General features: G+C 39.0%; 1 protein-coding gene across 1 annotated transcript in view; it reads left to right on the top strand.

Moving 5' to 3' along the window:
* GRIN2A (glutamate ionotropic receptor NMDA type subunit 2A) overlaps window positions 1–17321 on the top strand; it is a 191255-nt gene that overhangs the window by 165150 nt on the left and 8784 nt on the right. The window contains exon 11 of the mRNA XM_009281666.2: window positions 7136–7323. Coding sequence (XP_009279941.2) covers window positions 7136–7323 — 188 coding nt within the window. The remainder of the gene's footprint in view (window positions 1–7135; window positions 7324–17321) is intronic.

Below are 17321 nucleotides of genomic sequence, written 5' to 3' on the forward strand. Positions count from 1 at the left end.
CAGAGCTTGCTCTTCCGAATTTTGTGTCTACATTGTCTGTGTGAAGATTGAAGTGAGGACAGTTTGAGCTGGGAGAAAAGTTGGAAGCTCATTCTCTGCTAATGAGTTCATCATTTAACTGGGTTAAACTTTACTAACCTGCGTTGTTGCAGGGGGTTGGTAGTTAAATTTTCCTCTAATGAATTGGCAATGTCAAGATGTCAAGAAATTCATCCAGCATATGTGAACTTAAGATCTGCATGGAGCTATTTGAATATGTTCTAAAAGATAAAGTCACTGCTGGTGATGAAGTGCCATCAGATAACCTGAAATGCATTTTAGTCAAAACAGGGTGAAAGAAATCATCAGTCCTTCATGCTAAAGGTTAAATATCTGCTTCTCTTGCTCCAGCAACATCAAAGTGTCACTTCAGAGCACTTTCATTGAAGCCTCGTCTTCAGAGCAGCCTTCTCTCCCTTTGATTGCTGCAGCATTCCATAGTGACCTTTTGGCATTAGATCCCCTGGACATAGTCTTAGAGATGCACAAATGACGTTGTGTCTCTCATTGTGCACTCTTGACATACTTTCTTTTATCCCTTCTGTGGACAAAGAAGGGATAAAATGTAAATTATTAAATTTGTAATACATCTGTAATGTAAATCCATCATATTTTAAAGCTAGTATTTTTGCAGTTTCTGCCTTCCCAACAATGGTATCGATGATCTCTAAAATATATGTGTATGTTTAATCCAGCCTTAAGTGGATACCAGTTTTTCACCTAATATCAAATTAATAAATGCTACTTTAAGTGTCATGTAAGGCATCTATTCTGCAGACTATGCAATTTATTTTTAAAAGCAAAAAATCTAACAAGTAGTGTTTTTTTGCAGAATGTTTTAAAAGTGAGCTGTGTCTCTCCAAAATTATGTTTAGGAGACAAAGCTTTAACAGGAAAAAGTGTTCTTGATGATGGGGATGGCAGTGACGAGGGGAGGGCAAAGGTGGTATTAAAAGTATTGTTTGAGGATTCACTGACTTGCAGTTTGATAAGTGTAATAAGACAGTAATTTCAAATATTATGCTTTCAAAAGACATGACTGGAGCCTTAGTAAACAGGTACGACACTTGCTATGTAATAATCTTTGTAGTCTCTTTTCCATTTCTTTACAACCAAATTTGAGGAATAACATCTCTTAGTTTTTTAAGTCACCTAGGCAAATTTCAAACATAGATCTGATTTGATTAACTATCTTTCCTCAGAATAAAATTTATATAATTTATAATTAATAATTATTCTTAAATATGTAATTGACCTTTATTTTTTCAGAACAAGCCCCAGAAGGTGCAATCTCTTTTCCATTTCTTTACAACCAAATTTGAGGAATAACATCTCTTAGTTTTTTAAGTCACCTAGGCAAATTTCAAACATAGATCTGATTTGATTAACTATCTTTCCTCAGAATAAAATTTATATAATTTATAATTAATAATTATTCTTAAATATGTAATTGACCTTTATTTTTTCAGAACAAGCCCCAGAAGGTGCATATTTGAGTTAAAAGGTACCCTTCATCAAAAATAATGTAGAGAACTCACTGCGATATAGCTGTTCACAGCAAAATGCAGTGCAAGCAAATTGCTATGATGGTGCACTTCGTATATTACATGCATTCTGGTTTTGTGTAAGTCAAATCTGTGTTGGTAATAATACACAGCTTTTGTCTGGCCATGAAAAGAACCTATTTAGGGTGTTAGAAAACATAAAGAAATGAGAGTGAGGAGAATTGATTCTGAAGTTAATGTCCTGGATCTGACAGATGAACACTGCACCGAATGGTACCCACTTTAGCAAGAAATTAATTCTGCTGTAGATATTGTATGTTTGGATTTACTGCAGTAGTTGAAAACTGGAAAGTGACTTCAGTCGTGCTCCGGTTTCTCTGATCCTCAATGGAAACACAATATTATTTGTTCCATAGACTCCAGTGCTTGGCAATAAAAAAAAAGAATGTGAATAAACAGGACCGCATTAAAGCATCCCTCTCATTTTCTGAATACTACGACACAGGTCATAGCAGAACACAAAGTAACTGACAGAGATTGATTTCTAGCGTGCTGGATTACTGTTTGTGTCTCCAGAACTACTGAGCAGATTGCCATTTTAGATTTTTTCCCTCATGTTCCATCAAGAAAACAAAATTGCTGAAGGATCATGTAGTTGGTTAAGTAACATTTTCCAAGTGAGCTACACTACTGTTGTTGAGGAAGAAGCTATGACTAATAAGGGAGCATTTTCCTAATCCTGCTTTTCAATTTTCATCATAGGAATTTGATGAAAAGTGTATGCCAATAATAAAGATGGGGAAAATTATAAGGAAGTGTTTTCAGCTTTTCTGAAATGACTTTTCTATATCTTTTCCTCTAACTTTAATTTTGTTTACACAGGCATTTTTGAATGTGTACAGCAACACTTTAGAGAATGGGTTTTTGCAATAGCTATTCTGATTTTTCAACTCTTACACTTCTTGGTGACTCATAAATGTTTAGGTATGAGACTGTCCACATTTGTTTTTCACAGATCTCCTGCTTCAAATTATTACATTCAGTAATGCCCTTTTGGGTTTTTTTTAGAACTATTCCAATTCATAATTTTATAACACCTGATGTTCTCCTACGCTGTGCGAGCTAAAATTTGCCCCACCCCCTTTCCTCTTTGTGCTCACTAGGTAATGAAGGACATTTGCCTTTGTAGTCTCTCTTATATAAATATTCCAAAATGTTTATTTTCTTTCCTACCCAGGATTATTGCAGTAGTTCGGAGGAAGTTTACAAACCTGCCAGTTGCTCAAATGAGTCATAACACTGTAGTCCTGTTCCTCTGCATTCATTGAAGATGCCTGGCACGTTTGGCTAGTTCATGGCAGTTATAAATCTTGTTTCTTGCTGCATTTCAGTTTCTATAGTTCTCTTTCATCTTTCTAATAGTTCTTAGCAGTTTATTTAAACCTACACAATGTGACAAAGCTTTTCGCCCCCTGAAGTGGCTGCACTGAAATGACAAGTTAATTGATTCATTTTTACATGACTAAGGTTTGCAAGAGGCTTTGAGCCTTTCTTGATGTGGGGTGCTGTACTTGGTGCGTGTAAGCTGTTTTACAGTGAGTACGTAACTTAAACAGCAGCGGTCAGTACTCAGACCAATACAAAGCTTCTCAGCTGTGTAGCACAGTTGAATTTTGCTGCCACAAGAGCAAAGATCCTGGGGCTTGCCAGTCCATCTGTAGAAAAAGAATAGAAAGAAGAAAAGGGTGAGCTGGAGCACAGACTCGGGCTTGCGAGTCCTGCCTTGAGAATGACAAGACAAGGATGGGCTACTGCGACCAGCAGTCACTGCCGTGCGTGCAGCCTGGCTCTTCCGTCAGTGCCAAGCAAAACAGCAGATGTGGCTTTGCCCACATAGACATGGCAGGAAGGAAAGTCCTCTGTGGCCCCAGCAGCCCGCTGGCCTGCCCAAATGCCTGCTTTGTCTTCTTCCGGAGCTTATGCTCACTGCCATCTTTGCAAACAAGTTGGAAAGGGTCAAATTTTCGGACTTGCCCAGATTTTGCTGTTTCAGTTTTTGGAAACTCTTATTGAGGAATGCTTCAAGTTGTCTGAAAGGTCTTAAAAATTCAGTGTCGGGAAATTCGCCTCCTGGTGATGGAAGGGTTAGGTGCCCTAACATCTGAGAGCTTCAGTCGTGGCTTGTTACTCCCTGCCCACGCTGCAGGGGTACATCATGTTCTGAAGCTTTGCTTTGCAAGGAGTAGTACTTCTGTAATCAGCACATGATGAAGAGATAATTAAGCCTTGAGAGGTTATAAGATTTATGTTGGAAATGGAGAAAAGATGTTCTGAATATGAGTTTGTATTTGTAGACAGCAAGACTTTTTCAGGGCAGTCAACTTTTTGATTTACAGTTGAGACATTGGGCAGCAACTGATAGCAGAACCTTTCAGCACTCAGCATCTGTCAAGAAAGTACCTCATGTTCTTAAATCGGTTTGTGTAATGAGATTTATTGTGACCTTATAGAAGTAGTATAGAGAAAACCCTCAAGTAAAGCCTTCTGCGTCTTCAGAACCGGCTTTCCTTGTGTGTACCCGCTGCAGCTGATGCCAGACTCTCTGGGAAGCTGGGCAGGTGGGTCCACAGCAAGTGAGTGAAACTGTGATTGTGCCTTGTCTTTCTGTCCCAAGGTTTTACTACACTGCTCAATAACTAAGGAGGCAAGCTGCACACACAGAGTGTGATTTCTAAGGTAGCACAAGGCTTTTGCCCTGGAGTCTTTAGCAAAGATATCTTTTTCCTCTGTATTTCTGACTGAGACTGTTTTGACAGAAGAATAGCTGACTCTCTATATTTTCTCTGTGTTTACCAGCATGTGTTTTATATGCTTACATTGCAAAACTATAAATCCCAGAATAAACAGATGACAAATTCTAGAGTGTATTTTAACTTAGGTCAGCTGGTTGCAGCAGTGCCTGTACCCACAGAGAGGACCATTACCTTCCAATCCCTTGCCTGAGCCAAAGGCATGCACTGAGAGGGGAAGTATCCTTCCTTCCCCACAGATAACTGCAGAGGTCTAAAAGCATGAGATTGGATTGTATTGATTATGGTAATTGTCTGCTGTAGATCAGAAATGTTGCAAGTATCTTGAGGGTACGGCAAGCAGTTTCCTTTTTTTCCCTTGTGCACCTACCCAAAGGACGTGGATTTCTGTTCTTTCTCTCTACACAAACCAAAGATTGCCTCTGAAGTGCTGAATCAAAGCATGCCATTTAGAAAACCGTTTGGTCTTGTGTTGAAGACTGCAGGCTTGGGCAGTACCCCAACACGCTCTTGGCTATTTCCAGTTTAGTTACCCTCAGTGCTAGGTTGCCATCGATATCTTATTTCTGGATTGAATTTGTGACACATCACCTACCAGATGTTTAGCAATTGTTTTCTCCGTGTTAAATTACCCATTTAAAGGAAGGAGAGAGTCAGACTTTTAGCATTGATGGAGCTGAGCTGACTTTTAAGCTGAGGATTGCACAAAATGAGTTTTAGGGAAGAGTGGAAAAACAAAGGAAATGATGGCCCAGCTATTTCTTTTAATGGTTGCATGAGCCACCTGTACTTTCTCTAAATTAACTACTTCACTAAATTCCAGTTTGATGACTTGAATGGTAACTGTTGGGGTAAGCATCCTTGAAGGGAAGCAATAAAGTACAGTAAGTAGTGACAGGAACTTCACTCTTCACTTTTTCATGACAGCAGACAAAATCCAACAACCTCAGTCTCTCCTGGTATTTCTCTTGGTTTAACGTGAGATGGATAGGGGTGTTTTTGAGAGCCACATTTTTGCTATCTGATCTAGAGTTCTGCAAAAGTTAGGGTTCTGTATGAATCTGTTGATTGATCATTTGAGAACAAACATTGAATTATGTCGTGCATGAAAGTATTTTTTTCTTCTGTCAGTAGCCAAAATCTGATATGCCTAGGTCTTGCTCTGTTCTGTGGGTATAAATGAAAAACTTTATCAACATAAACTGATTTAAGCTAGTGGCAAGTGTGATTCCAAAACTGCAACAGCAACAGAATTCACAACTGATACATACTGATATAATATTATTGAAGTTGATGCTTTTGTACCTGTTTGTGCCACAATTAATTTATTGTTATAATTCCCTTTCCATGAAGACAGGTCCCAACTGTTGATGAGCAGTATTTTGCCAGCCTCTGTCATTTGCATCCCATCAGAAAATTTTAGCAGTGCTCCACAGTAATGGAGCAGGCAGCTCTGCAGGCAGTGCCGGCAGAGCCTGGGAGCTGCAGTGCCAGTGAGGGTGGCAGGGTGAAGAATCCTTCTACATCAACCTGTGAAGCCGATTGTGTAGCTGTGTCCTCCCCATTCCTCTGAAGGGGACGGGCAAAGATGTTGAAAAGGGAGAGTGTGTTACTGGGGGACATAACAACTTTGGTTTAGTGCATCGTTTAGGTGGGGTTTGGCCTGAGATAATAGTTTTTTCCTATTGCCTCTGTATTCTGCTGATCTTGTGCAAGTGGTAGAAATCTTAAATTAAAGGGTTTGGCTGCAGATGAGGGCAGCAATACAAAATAAACTTAAGTTTTATCTTTTTCCTTTTACAGATTGCATATGAATTTCTGTAGGTATAAGTGTCTTTTCTTTGATTGAGGTCTACTGCTGGCAAGTGATTGTCCTTCCAAATGGCCTCCTCTTCTTGTATATGCACTGTTACTGGCTTCATTTGTGAAATATCAATGCACCTGTCTCTTCTAACTCTTGCTTTACAGTGCTTCTTAAAAATTATCCCTGAAGGACACGGCCTCTTTTCCTTTCCTTACTGGTTTTGTTTTCCTCTATTTTATTGTGTTCCCTGTATATCTTAGAGAATGGGATTATCCCGTTCTTACATTTTTAGGTAGATGGGCTGAAAGGCTTGAACTTTTCCACAACAAGTTCCTTTATTCCTGCTGTGCTCCAGGTACACAAATAATATGTTTGGAACTGCGAATCATAAAGAAATATTTTCTATAATTTTTAAGCAGGATTTGGATAACTATATCAGACATGCTCCAATACCTTCCTCTGTCTTAGCAAGGACTTGACCTCCACCTGCGTTGTTTATTTTTGGAAAGAGACATAAAATAAGAGTGTATGTGGAAAACTGGTGCAGTCATGTTTTCAGTCTCATTCAGTATTTTAAATAAGCTCATTGTTATTGTTGTTTCAATTCTAAATTCTCTATCCTCTATCCTCATTTGAGTTGTTTTTGGAGATAATTTTGCATCTCAAGATACTTATTATCCATTTTGAGAGCAAAGATACAAAGATAACAGGGCGAGACATTTTGTAGCTTGGTTTCTCCTGCTCAGTATTTTTTAACAGCATCCCTTAAAATAGAAATGCAAAAGTATGTGTCCTACTTTCCCCTCACTAAAATAGATGCCTTTTGTTAATTTTAGATACAGCAGAGCAGGATATGTAATTAATGATATCAAAGAATCCATATGATATTCAACAGGGTCCTGACATCAAGGACAAAAGAAGTCTGACAACAGCTGTCCCTAATGATTTGGTTTGTAAAATGTTTTCTTTTATTTCAGGAAGTTGGATGCTTTCATCTATGATGCAGCAGTGCTGAATTACAAGGCTGGAAGAGATGAAGGCTGCAAACTTGTGACAATAGGGAGTGGATACATCTTTGCCACTACAGGCTATGGAATAGCACTTCAGAAAGGATCACCTTGGAAGAGACAAATTGATCTAGCCCTCCTTCAGTTTGTTGGAGATGGTAGGGACCGATCTTTTGTCCTTTCTTTTCTTTCTCTATGTATGCACAGTTAATTCAGTTTTAGCAGCTCTGATCCTTTTACTACTGCTCTCTTACAATCTTTAAAAAACCCAAACAAATGCAAAACAAATGAGTAAAATTATTTCTCGATGCTGAAACAGGAATACTCTTCCACTCTGTTTTAACTCACCGCCAAGGACATTTGCATCTATTTTCAGAAAGTGTTTTCATATACATCACAAAGTACCGCTGGCCTCAATGTTAGAGAACATTTCTAAATTTATTTATTTTCTTTTTTTAATTTTGCCTTTGAGCAATTCCTGAGGAGTTTTTACTTGGTAGATGAGTTATCTTTCAGCATGACTGCTTTGCTATTTAGAAGTGTTTAGCTCAGTTCGGAACTGGTGTGAGTGATCCCTAATCTAGGATGGATTAATTTAAACTTCTAGTAAAAGAATGTTTATGGAATTCAAGTAGGGTGACTGGTTTTATTGGATTTCAAACAGCTATTTTTCATTCTAACACAAAAATAGAAGAATTGTAGGTCCTCTTGGCACTTCTGCCCTGCAGAAGAAGAAAACTTACTGCACATCTTTGATATATTTGTAGACAGTAATAATGATTCATTCTCCACATAGGGCTTGAACTACATTTTGATTGTAGAAATGTTTCTTCCCCACAGTGAAACTTCAAGCCTTTCACATGTGCACACAAATAAAAATACGGTGGTTAAAAAAATGTCTGTGTTATGACTGACTAAAATCCTCCATCAGACTGGAATATGGTGTGTGTTACACAATCATTTTGATTTTTTTTTTTTCCCACATAGATACATGTGTTAGCTTTTCATTTCTCTGTCAGTGAAAAAGAGGGCTTTATTGAAAAATAAATATGCACTTAAGGTCACCGATAGCATGCCATTGAGACTAAGAATGGTAAATTTCTGTATAATAGGACAGTTTAAATGGCAAAGTGCAGGACCTTAGCATAGTGGCCTCCTGTAACATAAAACCCAAGATATTAATTTTCCTATTGGAGACAGTGAGTGTGTTAGTCTTCCAGCGCATGGATTTTATTCCTATTATAATATAAAATGACTGGAAGAGATGTAATCATCATGACTGATGCATTTTGTCTGGTGTACATGTAGAGATACCAGTGTCAGCATTATTGATCTGTTGGATTTAGAGAGGCTTATGGAAGAAACATTGCTTACTTCTGCTAAGGAATGAATGTATGACCCATAATAGCTAGTTTTCAAGCAATTATATATTCTTGTTTTAAACAGTTGCAATTAATTGGCCAAAATCTTTGATTTATTTTTCTATTTGTGAATATTTTGTGAATAGAATATTTTTCTATTTGTGTGATACAGAAGCAGTTAAGAAGTGTTAGGTGCTGTAATTCTGACCCATTTTTAAATGGGGAAGTTGAATCGGAGAAGTTGAATTATTTATCCCATACTAAAGAAGAAAATGCTTCTGTAGCCTGAAGGAGGATCTGAGGTGTCTTTCTCAGTTCTGGGCTAACCCCTCTAGATGTTGCCAGAGCATCGCTGAGGTTTTCATTCTTTTCACCCTGCATTTTCTTCATGCTTACTTTAATCATTTTTGATACTTCTCATTCCACAAAAATAAATGAAATCACTGTGAAAGAAAATAAATGAAATAGAAGGGAAAATATATGAAGCTATTAAAGAAAAAGCTCGTCAAAATACCAAAGGTACTGCATTTTTATGCATCACTTTTTCTCTGAATATCAGGGAGAAAACAAAATGGATGGGAGGAAAGAGGGAAAAATCTTATCATGTATTTACACTTTGACCTGTGGATTTACATAGCATATGAATGCTTATATCTTTAACCCATTTTTAGTAGCTGAAAATAATACAAATGAATTGTCTATGAAACTCAGTATTAAAACTTCTATATGAATAATTTATAGAATTGCAATAGATACAGATGACACCCAGGTGAATGAAACCTTGTCATGAAATGCCTGCTCCCATGTTCATCTTGCTCAGATATTACTTCAGAAGATAAGCAAAAGTTTTGAATGCACAAACCATGGGGATTGTGAATGTGTTTATGGCATTTTTTCAGTGGTATTTTTCAGTACCTTTAGGAGGTACTCTGAACAACCCATGAAAGCTAAAATGTTCATTTTCTCTTGTAAAGGATCCCTAAATTTATTCAGAAAATGGTGTGGGCACTATTAAAGAGAATAGCAGTTGGACATATTTAATGTGTAGGAACTATTGCAGGTATGTTTCCTTTAGTCCCAGAAATGTTTGCTACCTTGTCTCACTTCATTGTGTCACAGGTCTAGATGATAATTTTCAGAAAAAAAACCCCAAACAAACAAATGGGGGAAAAAAAGAAAAAGAAAAAAAACAACCAAAAACCCCTAAGAATAATACTGAGGATGAAGTTTCTTCTACTGACTTATAAAGTACATTACAGGTGAACTGGAAAAAAACACCAAGAAATTAAATGTAAAGAGTGATTGCCTGGAACTAGCATGGCCTGATTTTGTAATCTACGTCTAACTTCAGTAGTTTGATGAGTAATCTTTTTAGCTGTGAACTTACATATTCTGTTTTGGCGAATTAGAAGGGATGAACTCAGAGTTCAGACCAATATCACTTTGCTGTATCACTAAAAATCTCTTTGAAGTTATCTAGACTAAAAGCAAGTATGGTTGGGGAGAAAGTTTTTATCTTAAGATGATACTCCTGGGAAAGCCTCAGTGGAGTCTGAACGAGGTTGTTTAAGTAAATAGGCAAACACAAATGAAGGCAGAAATACTTCTTTCACGCGTATAGCCTCTGCAGAATTTATTATTCTCTAAGACTAAGTCTATAAAACAGCAAAGCACCGAGTAGTATGGCATTATTATTCAGTATATGTAATAGAACATTTGTCACAGTATGGAATGATTTCAATGAATGATTATAAATCTAATGAGTTTCATAACTGTAAGAAAAAAATCCTAATGAGTTGAACAAACACAATTTCTTGATATGAATGTTATGTTAATAAGAGGAGAGAACCTTTTGGTTCATACTAGATATTTGGATAAGACTAATTTGTTTAAAAGTATACCTGATTGCACCTATGAAAAACCATGATCTCATATCTCTTTTACATTTATGCAGTACTGAGATAGCCTTTTGAAATGTGTTTCAGAGCTTTCAGTTTCCTCTGCATGTGTCTTTCTCCTGTGATTTTTCTCATTTGATTTTTCCTTGCTTCTTCTATATCATTCTCCTATCCAAGCCAGTTCACTTACACATTGAAATGAAATTTTTGCACAGTGGATAGGAACCTTTTCCCTCTACCTTTCTGATGTAAAACATCCAACTAAAGTATTAATGACTTGTTCATGCAGGAGCATCTTTTCATACTTTCCAAAGCACAATGCTTTTTCTGCATTGAAGTCAATGGCTTTGAACCCTCTTTTTTATCTTGTTGGCACTGGATAAAAATTAAGGTGAATACAGAGGGATGTAGGTTTCTGTTAGGGATAACTTTAAGCTTAGACTGGGTGGTTTATATGTATCTACATGAGTAGTGTTCTGATCCTGAGGATAGTTCTACTGGGTGGACAAATTATACTGACAATTAACAATTACACAGTGAAAGCAACTCTGAAGTCTCAGCGGAAGGAAGCAGGCTACAAGGTGCCAAATTTGTTACTCTAACAAAGAGGAGAAGAGGCAGAGGGAAGGAGGATGGGAAGGAGTTGCTGAGGAATTTAAACAATAGTCACTTAGTTGTCTCAAAAATAGAATTATCCCCAAAATGTTTCGTCACTTGGCCTGTGCAGGTTCATATACATAGCCCAGTTCATAGGAAGTTGAGATGAATATGCATTTCCTAGTATAGGATTAATTGCTTTGGAACACTGCATCTTTTTAATATGAAGAGTTAGGAGTTGCTTTTTTTTGTACAAAGGATATGAGTGAAGTGTATTACTAGTGAGTTTCTGGCTTTGTACATCTTACTATCTGTACATCACATCTCATTATCTGCAAAAACTTGCAGTTGATGATTAGCATCTGCAGTTTTGTTTAAAATAGTTGATCATCAGTGGTGGTTGTGCTTTTTTTGGCTTGCTGTGGTCACAAGATGAAACTTTCATTGTTTTTTAACGGACAAATAAAAATATTTCTACTGAGACACAGATGACTATTTCTCAATCTTCTGTTGAGAAATAGAAGCACCCACTAGTTCAAAAGCAACTAAAATGATATGGCTGCTAAAAAGCAGCACCATCATTTTGTTTGGATCTTCCGCCCACAGCCACGGGAATGTGTCAGAACAGAAAAGTTGTGCACTGCAGAGTCGCATGATACCTGCTTTGATTTCTTTTATAAACCTCTGCAAGCAGCAGCTGGGCAGGCTGACATACCCAGAATCCAGCATGTTACCCTAGCAGCTGTCAACTGCTTTTTTGTGCTAGCTTGCCATTTGATAAGTGCAGTAAAGGCTCAGGCACACAGCCTGCGTAATTTAGCAAGTCTATAACTGCTGGACTGCAACATTTCTGAAGGCACCCATGTTCCTCCAGCCTTCAATAGTAGGAGCTTTTGGCCAGCTGCCTGAAGGCCCAGGCTTTGCTAATACTCCTCTGGCTTGGGCTGCATAGTGCCATTTAAAGCAGAGCGGTACTTTTCTCAAAATATCCTGCAAAGTAGTTTGAAAGACATTGCTTCTGAAACCTGTAGCATCATGTCTTTGGGATTTGGAGCAGAATCACTGGTGCCTAGTAGGTGAGGAGAATGTCTCTCTCTCTCCTCTCTCTCTCTCTCTCTCTGTCTTTCTCTCTGTTTTGTTTCTTTTTCATTTGTGAGCAAATGAGATTATTGGTTTTGTTTTTTTTTCATTTGTGAGCAAATGAGATTATTGAACTGCAAATGACAAAGCTGCTTTGGGATTAAGAGAGTAAGAGGGCTTCAGAGTGTGCATGGGATGGAGAGAAAGACAGCAAGGAGCCTTTAGCTATGGGGGATGCAGCAGAAATAGAGGGATAAAAAACACGTGACAGCAGAAATGGATGGAGAAGAGGAAGAGAAAAATGCTGGTAAAGCGTGCAAGTTTGGGGAGGAGTGGGAGAATATCAGCCAGCTGGCCAGGTTAAGCATCTACTCGTGTGAGGTGTTTGTAATGTACTGCGCTACCTGCAGGTTACAAGCTCAGTTCAAATGAAGGTCTGGGAAGAGGTCTCCAGGAAAAGAGGGGCAGATGGTATAGCTGTATTCATCCCTTAACCCTTAAAGCTGCAACTTTTAAAGCAGTTAGAGTCACAGAGATGTAAAGAAGAAAACTGGCTTTGGTTCGAGTTTCCACAGAGAGTCTGTTATCCCCTTCCTAATGTCCTGGTTTCAGCAGGGATAGAGTTAATTCCCTTCCTAGTAGCTGGTACAGTGCTGTGTTTTGGATTTAGGATGAGAACAATGTTGATAACACACCGATGTTTTAGTTGTTGCTAAGCAGTGCTTACACTAGCCAAGGACTTTTCAGCTTCCCATGCTCTACCGACTGAGAAGGCTGGAGGTGCACAAGAAACTGGGAGGGGGCACAGCCAAACTGGCCAGAGGGACATTCCATACCATGGGACGTCATGCTCAGTGCACAAACTGGGGAAAGCTGGGTGGGGGGCGGTAACTTTCAGTTACTTTCAGTTCTGGTTAATCTTTATGTGCTTTTAGGGCGGCTTAATACACTAAGAATTATTTTTCTGGGTGGATAATTGCTTCCCACTACTTAGGGGTAATAGGTAACTGTGGAAATGAAATTTGCCCCCTTATATCTGGAAGAGGAAAGCTCTTTGCTATTTTTTTCATATTTTAGCATAAGCCTTCTAAATCGCTGTCTAGCTTATAAGGAAGTGTAGCAGTGTGACTCACACTGGCTGTTAAAGACCAAGAAGGAAATACATATGTGATTATAAAGACATATTTTCAGTGTGTACTGCTCAGGCAGAATACGCCCACAATCCTAGTGATTTTCTGTTTATATATTTAGTGTCCTCCTTAAGCAGTGGGTGGAACAAATGTAACTGGAGAGTGTGAGTGTATAAGTGGAGGGTGTTTGTATAGCTGAACAAGAGTTAGAGGGATTGTAATATTGAAAGTCGTGCTTAGCAGTTCTGTTAATTCATCCTTAAATAACGGGGGCATGCAGAGTGCAGTCATTAGCTCGCAATAAATTTATTGCTGTCAGTCATCTGTGTTCCTCTTGCTATTTTTACAGGGGGAAATAATTCAGAAAATAAGAGTAAGAGAGATTGTTTTGGGGGATCCAGACTGAATTCAAAAATTTGCTGTGCTTTTATATAATCTCTTCTATGAAACATGCTGTATGAATCATATAACTAGGTCAAATTGAAATTGATGAGCTTATTTAACCAAATGCACATCAACCCAGTTGGCTTCTGACTCCTCTATTCACGGTAAAGACCCTCTTATGTTAGGGTCTCCAAGTGATGGGGTGCTACCTTCCTCCTCCATCACTTAGTGGGAGTTCTCACCAGAGTTAAGTGTGAAACAGTCTGTCCCTAAATTTGAAAACTGCCGTTTGTCCACTCTGAATAAGCAGATGATTCTGCTAGTGCAGCCAGTCTTTTGAAGATGATGCCCTACATCTGACCAATGTGAAAGCATATATTTAACCCCTTTATTCAAGATCTATAATTGGTATGTGTCAGTTTTCTTTACTTGCATGCTGGCTCCTCAGGCTGAACCTCAGGTTTGCGCTTTGCGCGAGAGTCACCACCCCTTATACTGTCAATACCAGCCTGTTTCTCTTTGCACCTTCTGCTCTGTCACATGCACTGTGATCTCCTGCTGGGGCGGCCTCCTCCTGCCCTGCACCTTATACAAGTCTAGGGGATGTGCTGATACTAGAGGTCTGTTGTACTTAACCAATAAAACAACAAAGATGTCGGGCTGCAGCTCAGCTTTCTCCGCCTGGACAGAGCATCCTTTCCTTGCTCGCCTTAGGCGCACACCTGCAGAATATGCAGGCTACACTTAGATAGGGATGGTTGCAGTGTGTGAAGCAACACAATATAGGGGAGAATTAATTTTTACAGACAACTCTCATTCATGCAAGGCAATGTTTTTTGGAGTCAGAGGAGGGGGTGACTTCCCATGCAGTTGCAGCTGCCTGATACACCTGCTGCAGGACCTGGCATTGTTGCAGGTGTATCTGGCACTGGGGGTTTCCACAGCTCAGGTGGTTGCAAGTGCCTTTGTGCAATGGATCTCACTGTGCAAACCCAATCTCTCACCCATGCTCAAGAGAGCGGTAGCCCATTTTAGAAATGCTACTGCCAGAGAAACCCCCATTAGATTATTTTTTCCTCAGTTTGTTTTAGGTTTGCTGTTTCTCTTATGTTCTGTTGGCACCTCAGTGCCAGGTTTTGGTTTGCGATAAGGTGAAGGTACAGGCTGGCACTCTGAACCACCCTGAAATTGTCATTTGCGAACAGCACATGAAGTGTTCAAAATCTTTTTTTGGATCCAGAAGGGGCATATAAAATAGTTTTCTTCTCCCTTTATGTGCGAGAATAATTAAAGATGTTAAAATTAATGTAAGAACTTGATGAAAATACCCCTCCAGAGTACCTAAGGAAGTAGTTGAGGCAGCCTGTGAACCATCAGTGATTACCTGCAGGAAGCTAGGGCTTTAACCTACATGGTTAAAGTAGAGCAGAAAAACACCTGTCTTTTAAAGAAGAAAAATAATAACTCAGTGAATCATAGACTTTAGTGCTTATAAAAATATTAAAACAAATTATTTAGCAATTTAATGTGATCATTTGGAGGATAATAAGAGAATCAAAATTAAAAAGTCATTTTTCCAATTACAAATCTTGTAAAATTAATGTAATTACTCATCTGACAGGATAACTGTTCTTGCAGAGAATGTAGATAAGTGGAACACCAGTAAGTAGTAAATTCTTCACAGGGACCATTTCTGTTTCCTTTTCCACTTAGTCAGTGCTTTGACTGTAATCACTGTTTATATTTTGCTGCTTATTCTTCCCTCACATAACTTTTATTTAATGGCTTCTTGACAAGCATTTCTCATGTGTAGAGCTAATTCCAAAGTCATATCTCTGTCTGTTATTATTTCTACAATTTCCCTCCATCAAACACTCTGTGCAAACTTCTGGTGGTGGTGTTTCCCCCCGGGGCTGGCTGAATGCAGCACACCTTTTAAAACCAAACGGTGTCTCAGACTTCTGACTGCTATTTTGGACTGTCATGAGCCTGTGCTTAATCTGGCTGCGTTCCCAAGTCACACTGAAACCCAGCCTAGGCTTGGCTTACTTCCCAAGGGTGAAGATCAAAGGAGGTAAATCATGGGCTTTGTTTGATTTTGGGGGTGTTTTTCTACCAGGATGAAGCTCGACCCACAGCTGTACGGGCTGGGACTGTGCCCTTTGGTGCTTGTCAGCAGCTGTGGGGAGGAGAATGATAAAACCCCTGTGGCTCTGGGCTTGGAGAAGGGGGGTGGAGGTGCTACCAGGCACGCAGCACTTCTGATGCTTGTTACTTACTGACTATCGATGTACGCTCTTGGGTTTGCCATCAGGAGGATACAGGGTTAGTTTCTCCATCTCTGTCACTTTTCCCCATATTTGTATCCTCAGGGAGAGGGGAGAAGGTGCTCAGGTGCCACTCAAGCTTCAGAGGTCTTGCTTTGTTTCCTGGAATGGAGCAGCAATTTGATTTTATTATTTGCTTTTTAAATAAGCAGCAAAGAAGGCTATCCTAGTCTGTTTGGTCTCTTTTTGGATGTAAGTATAAAACTTTGTGTTTGTTTATTTCTGGCAAGTTTGTAACTAGGGACATACTTGGGTGATAATGAAAGATTTTATTTTTCTTACTAATCATGAGGAAGGCATCAGACAAGTATTGAAAAACTGTTATTCCCTCTCAAAAAAAAAAAAAGAAAATCTTACCCCAAACTGCTTTTCTGTAAGTACATGTGGAGAATGATGGATTATGTGGGTTTGGGGGTTCTCTTGTTTTATAAATAACACGTAATTTTCAGTATGCGTGCATCTTCCTGGATGCATGTGTAGATGTAGAGGAAAAAAACACTCAGAAAACAAAATAACGTCAGTGAAATGACCCGTAAGTGAGACAGCTTTAACTGTCAGTATCTCATGGCTGGCCCATCACTTGGGAAGACACTGCCTCTTTCGGGAAGGTGGTTTAATGAGCAAAGCTGAGAACCAAGGGAGGATGCCAGACCCTTACAAGATGCTGGGCCTAGGAAATGAAGGGAATCTGGGGATACCAATAACCCCCCTAAAAGAACCCCTGAGAGCCGACACGTCTCCAACAATAACAGTGACTGCAAAAGGGCAGCATGTTTTTCAGCTCCAAGAGGATGGTGGCAGGGATGGATGACATTTACCACAGCCTGCAAAAACCGCTAAGGGCTATCATGAGGAAAAGCTTGTAATTCTACCCTTTGATCTGTATCTTTTCTGTGTCTGGATAATGATGTTTCTATTGTGAAGACATTGTTCAGGGGACACACTGGACAGTTTATCACTCCTTCCCAGAATGATAAAGTGTGAAATATGCTAGAGGTGTTGCACTAAAATGTAGAAAGAAAGGCACTTCTGGGATATTCAGCCAGAATGGCCAACTGGCACGTTTCTGTGCAAATGGTGGTCAGAGCAGAGAGCACCATAGCCACAGGGTCAAACCCAAGAGAAATACAAAGGGATTTGAGGACTGTTTGCGCTGTAACCTAAAACCATTGTAAATAGTCTTGAATTACCACTGAGAGAGCTAGAATTTTGCAGTTTATCACAGAAGACCATACTGTGTTTAGAGTGAATAGTGCAGAGGCCCAACATTGCTTGAAATATGGATCTTTAAAATACTTGCTTATACTGATTCTGCTATAAATGAGGCAGACTTTTTATGATACAGCGCCGTAGAAATTTTAAAAATATCTTAATGTAGG

This window comes from Aptenodytes forsteri, unplaced genomic scaffold, assembly GCF_000699145.1.
Source record: "Aptenodytes forsteri isolate BGI_AS27 unplaced genomic scaffold, ASM69914v1 Scaffold84, whole genome shotgun sequence".
Lineage (NCBI taxonomy): Eukaryota > Metazoa > Chordata > Aves > Sphenisciformes > Spheniscidae > Aptenodytes > Aptenodytes forsteri.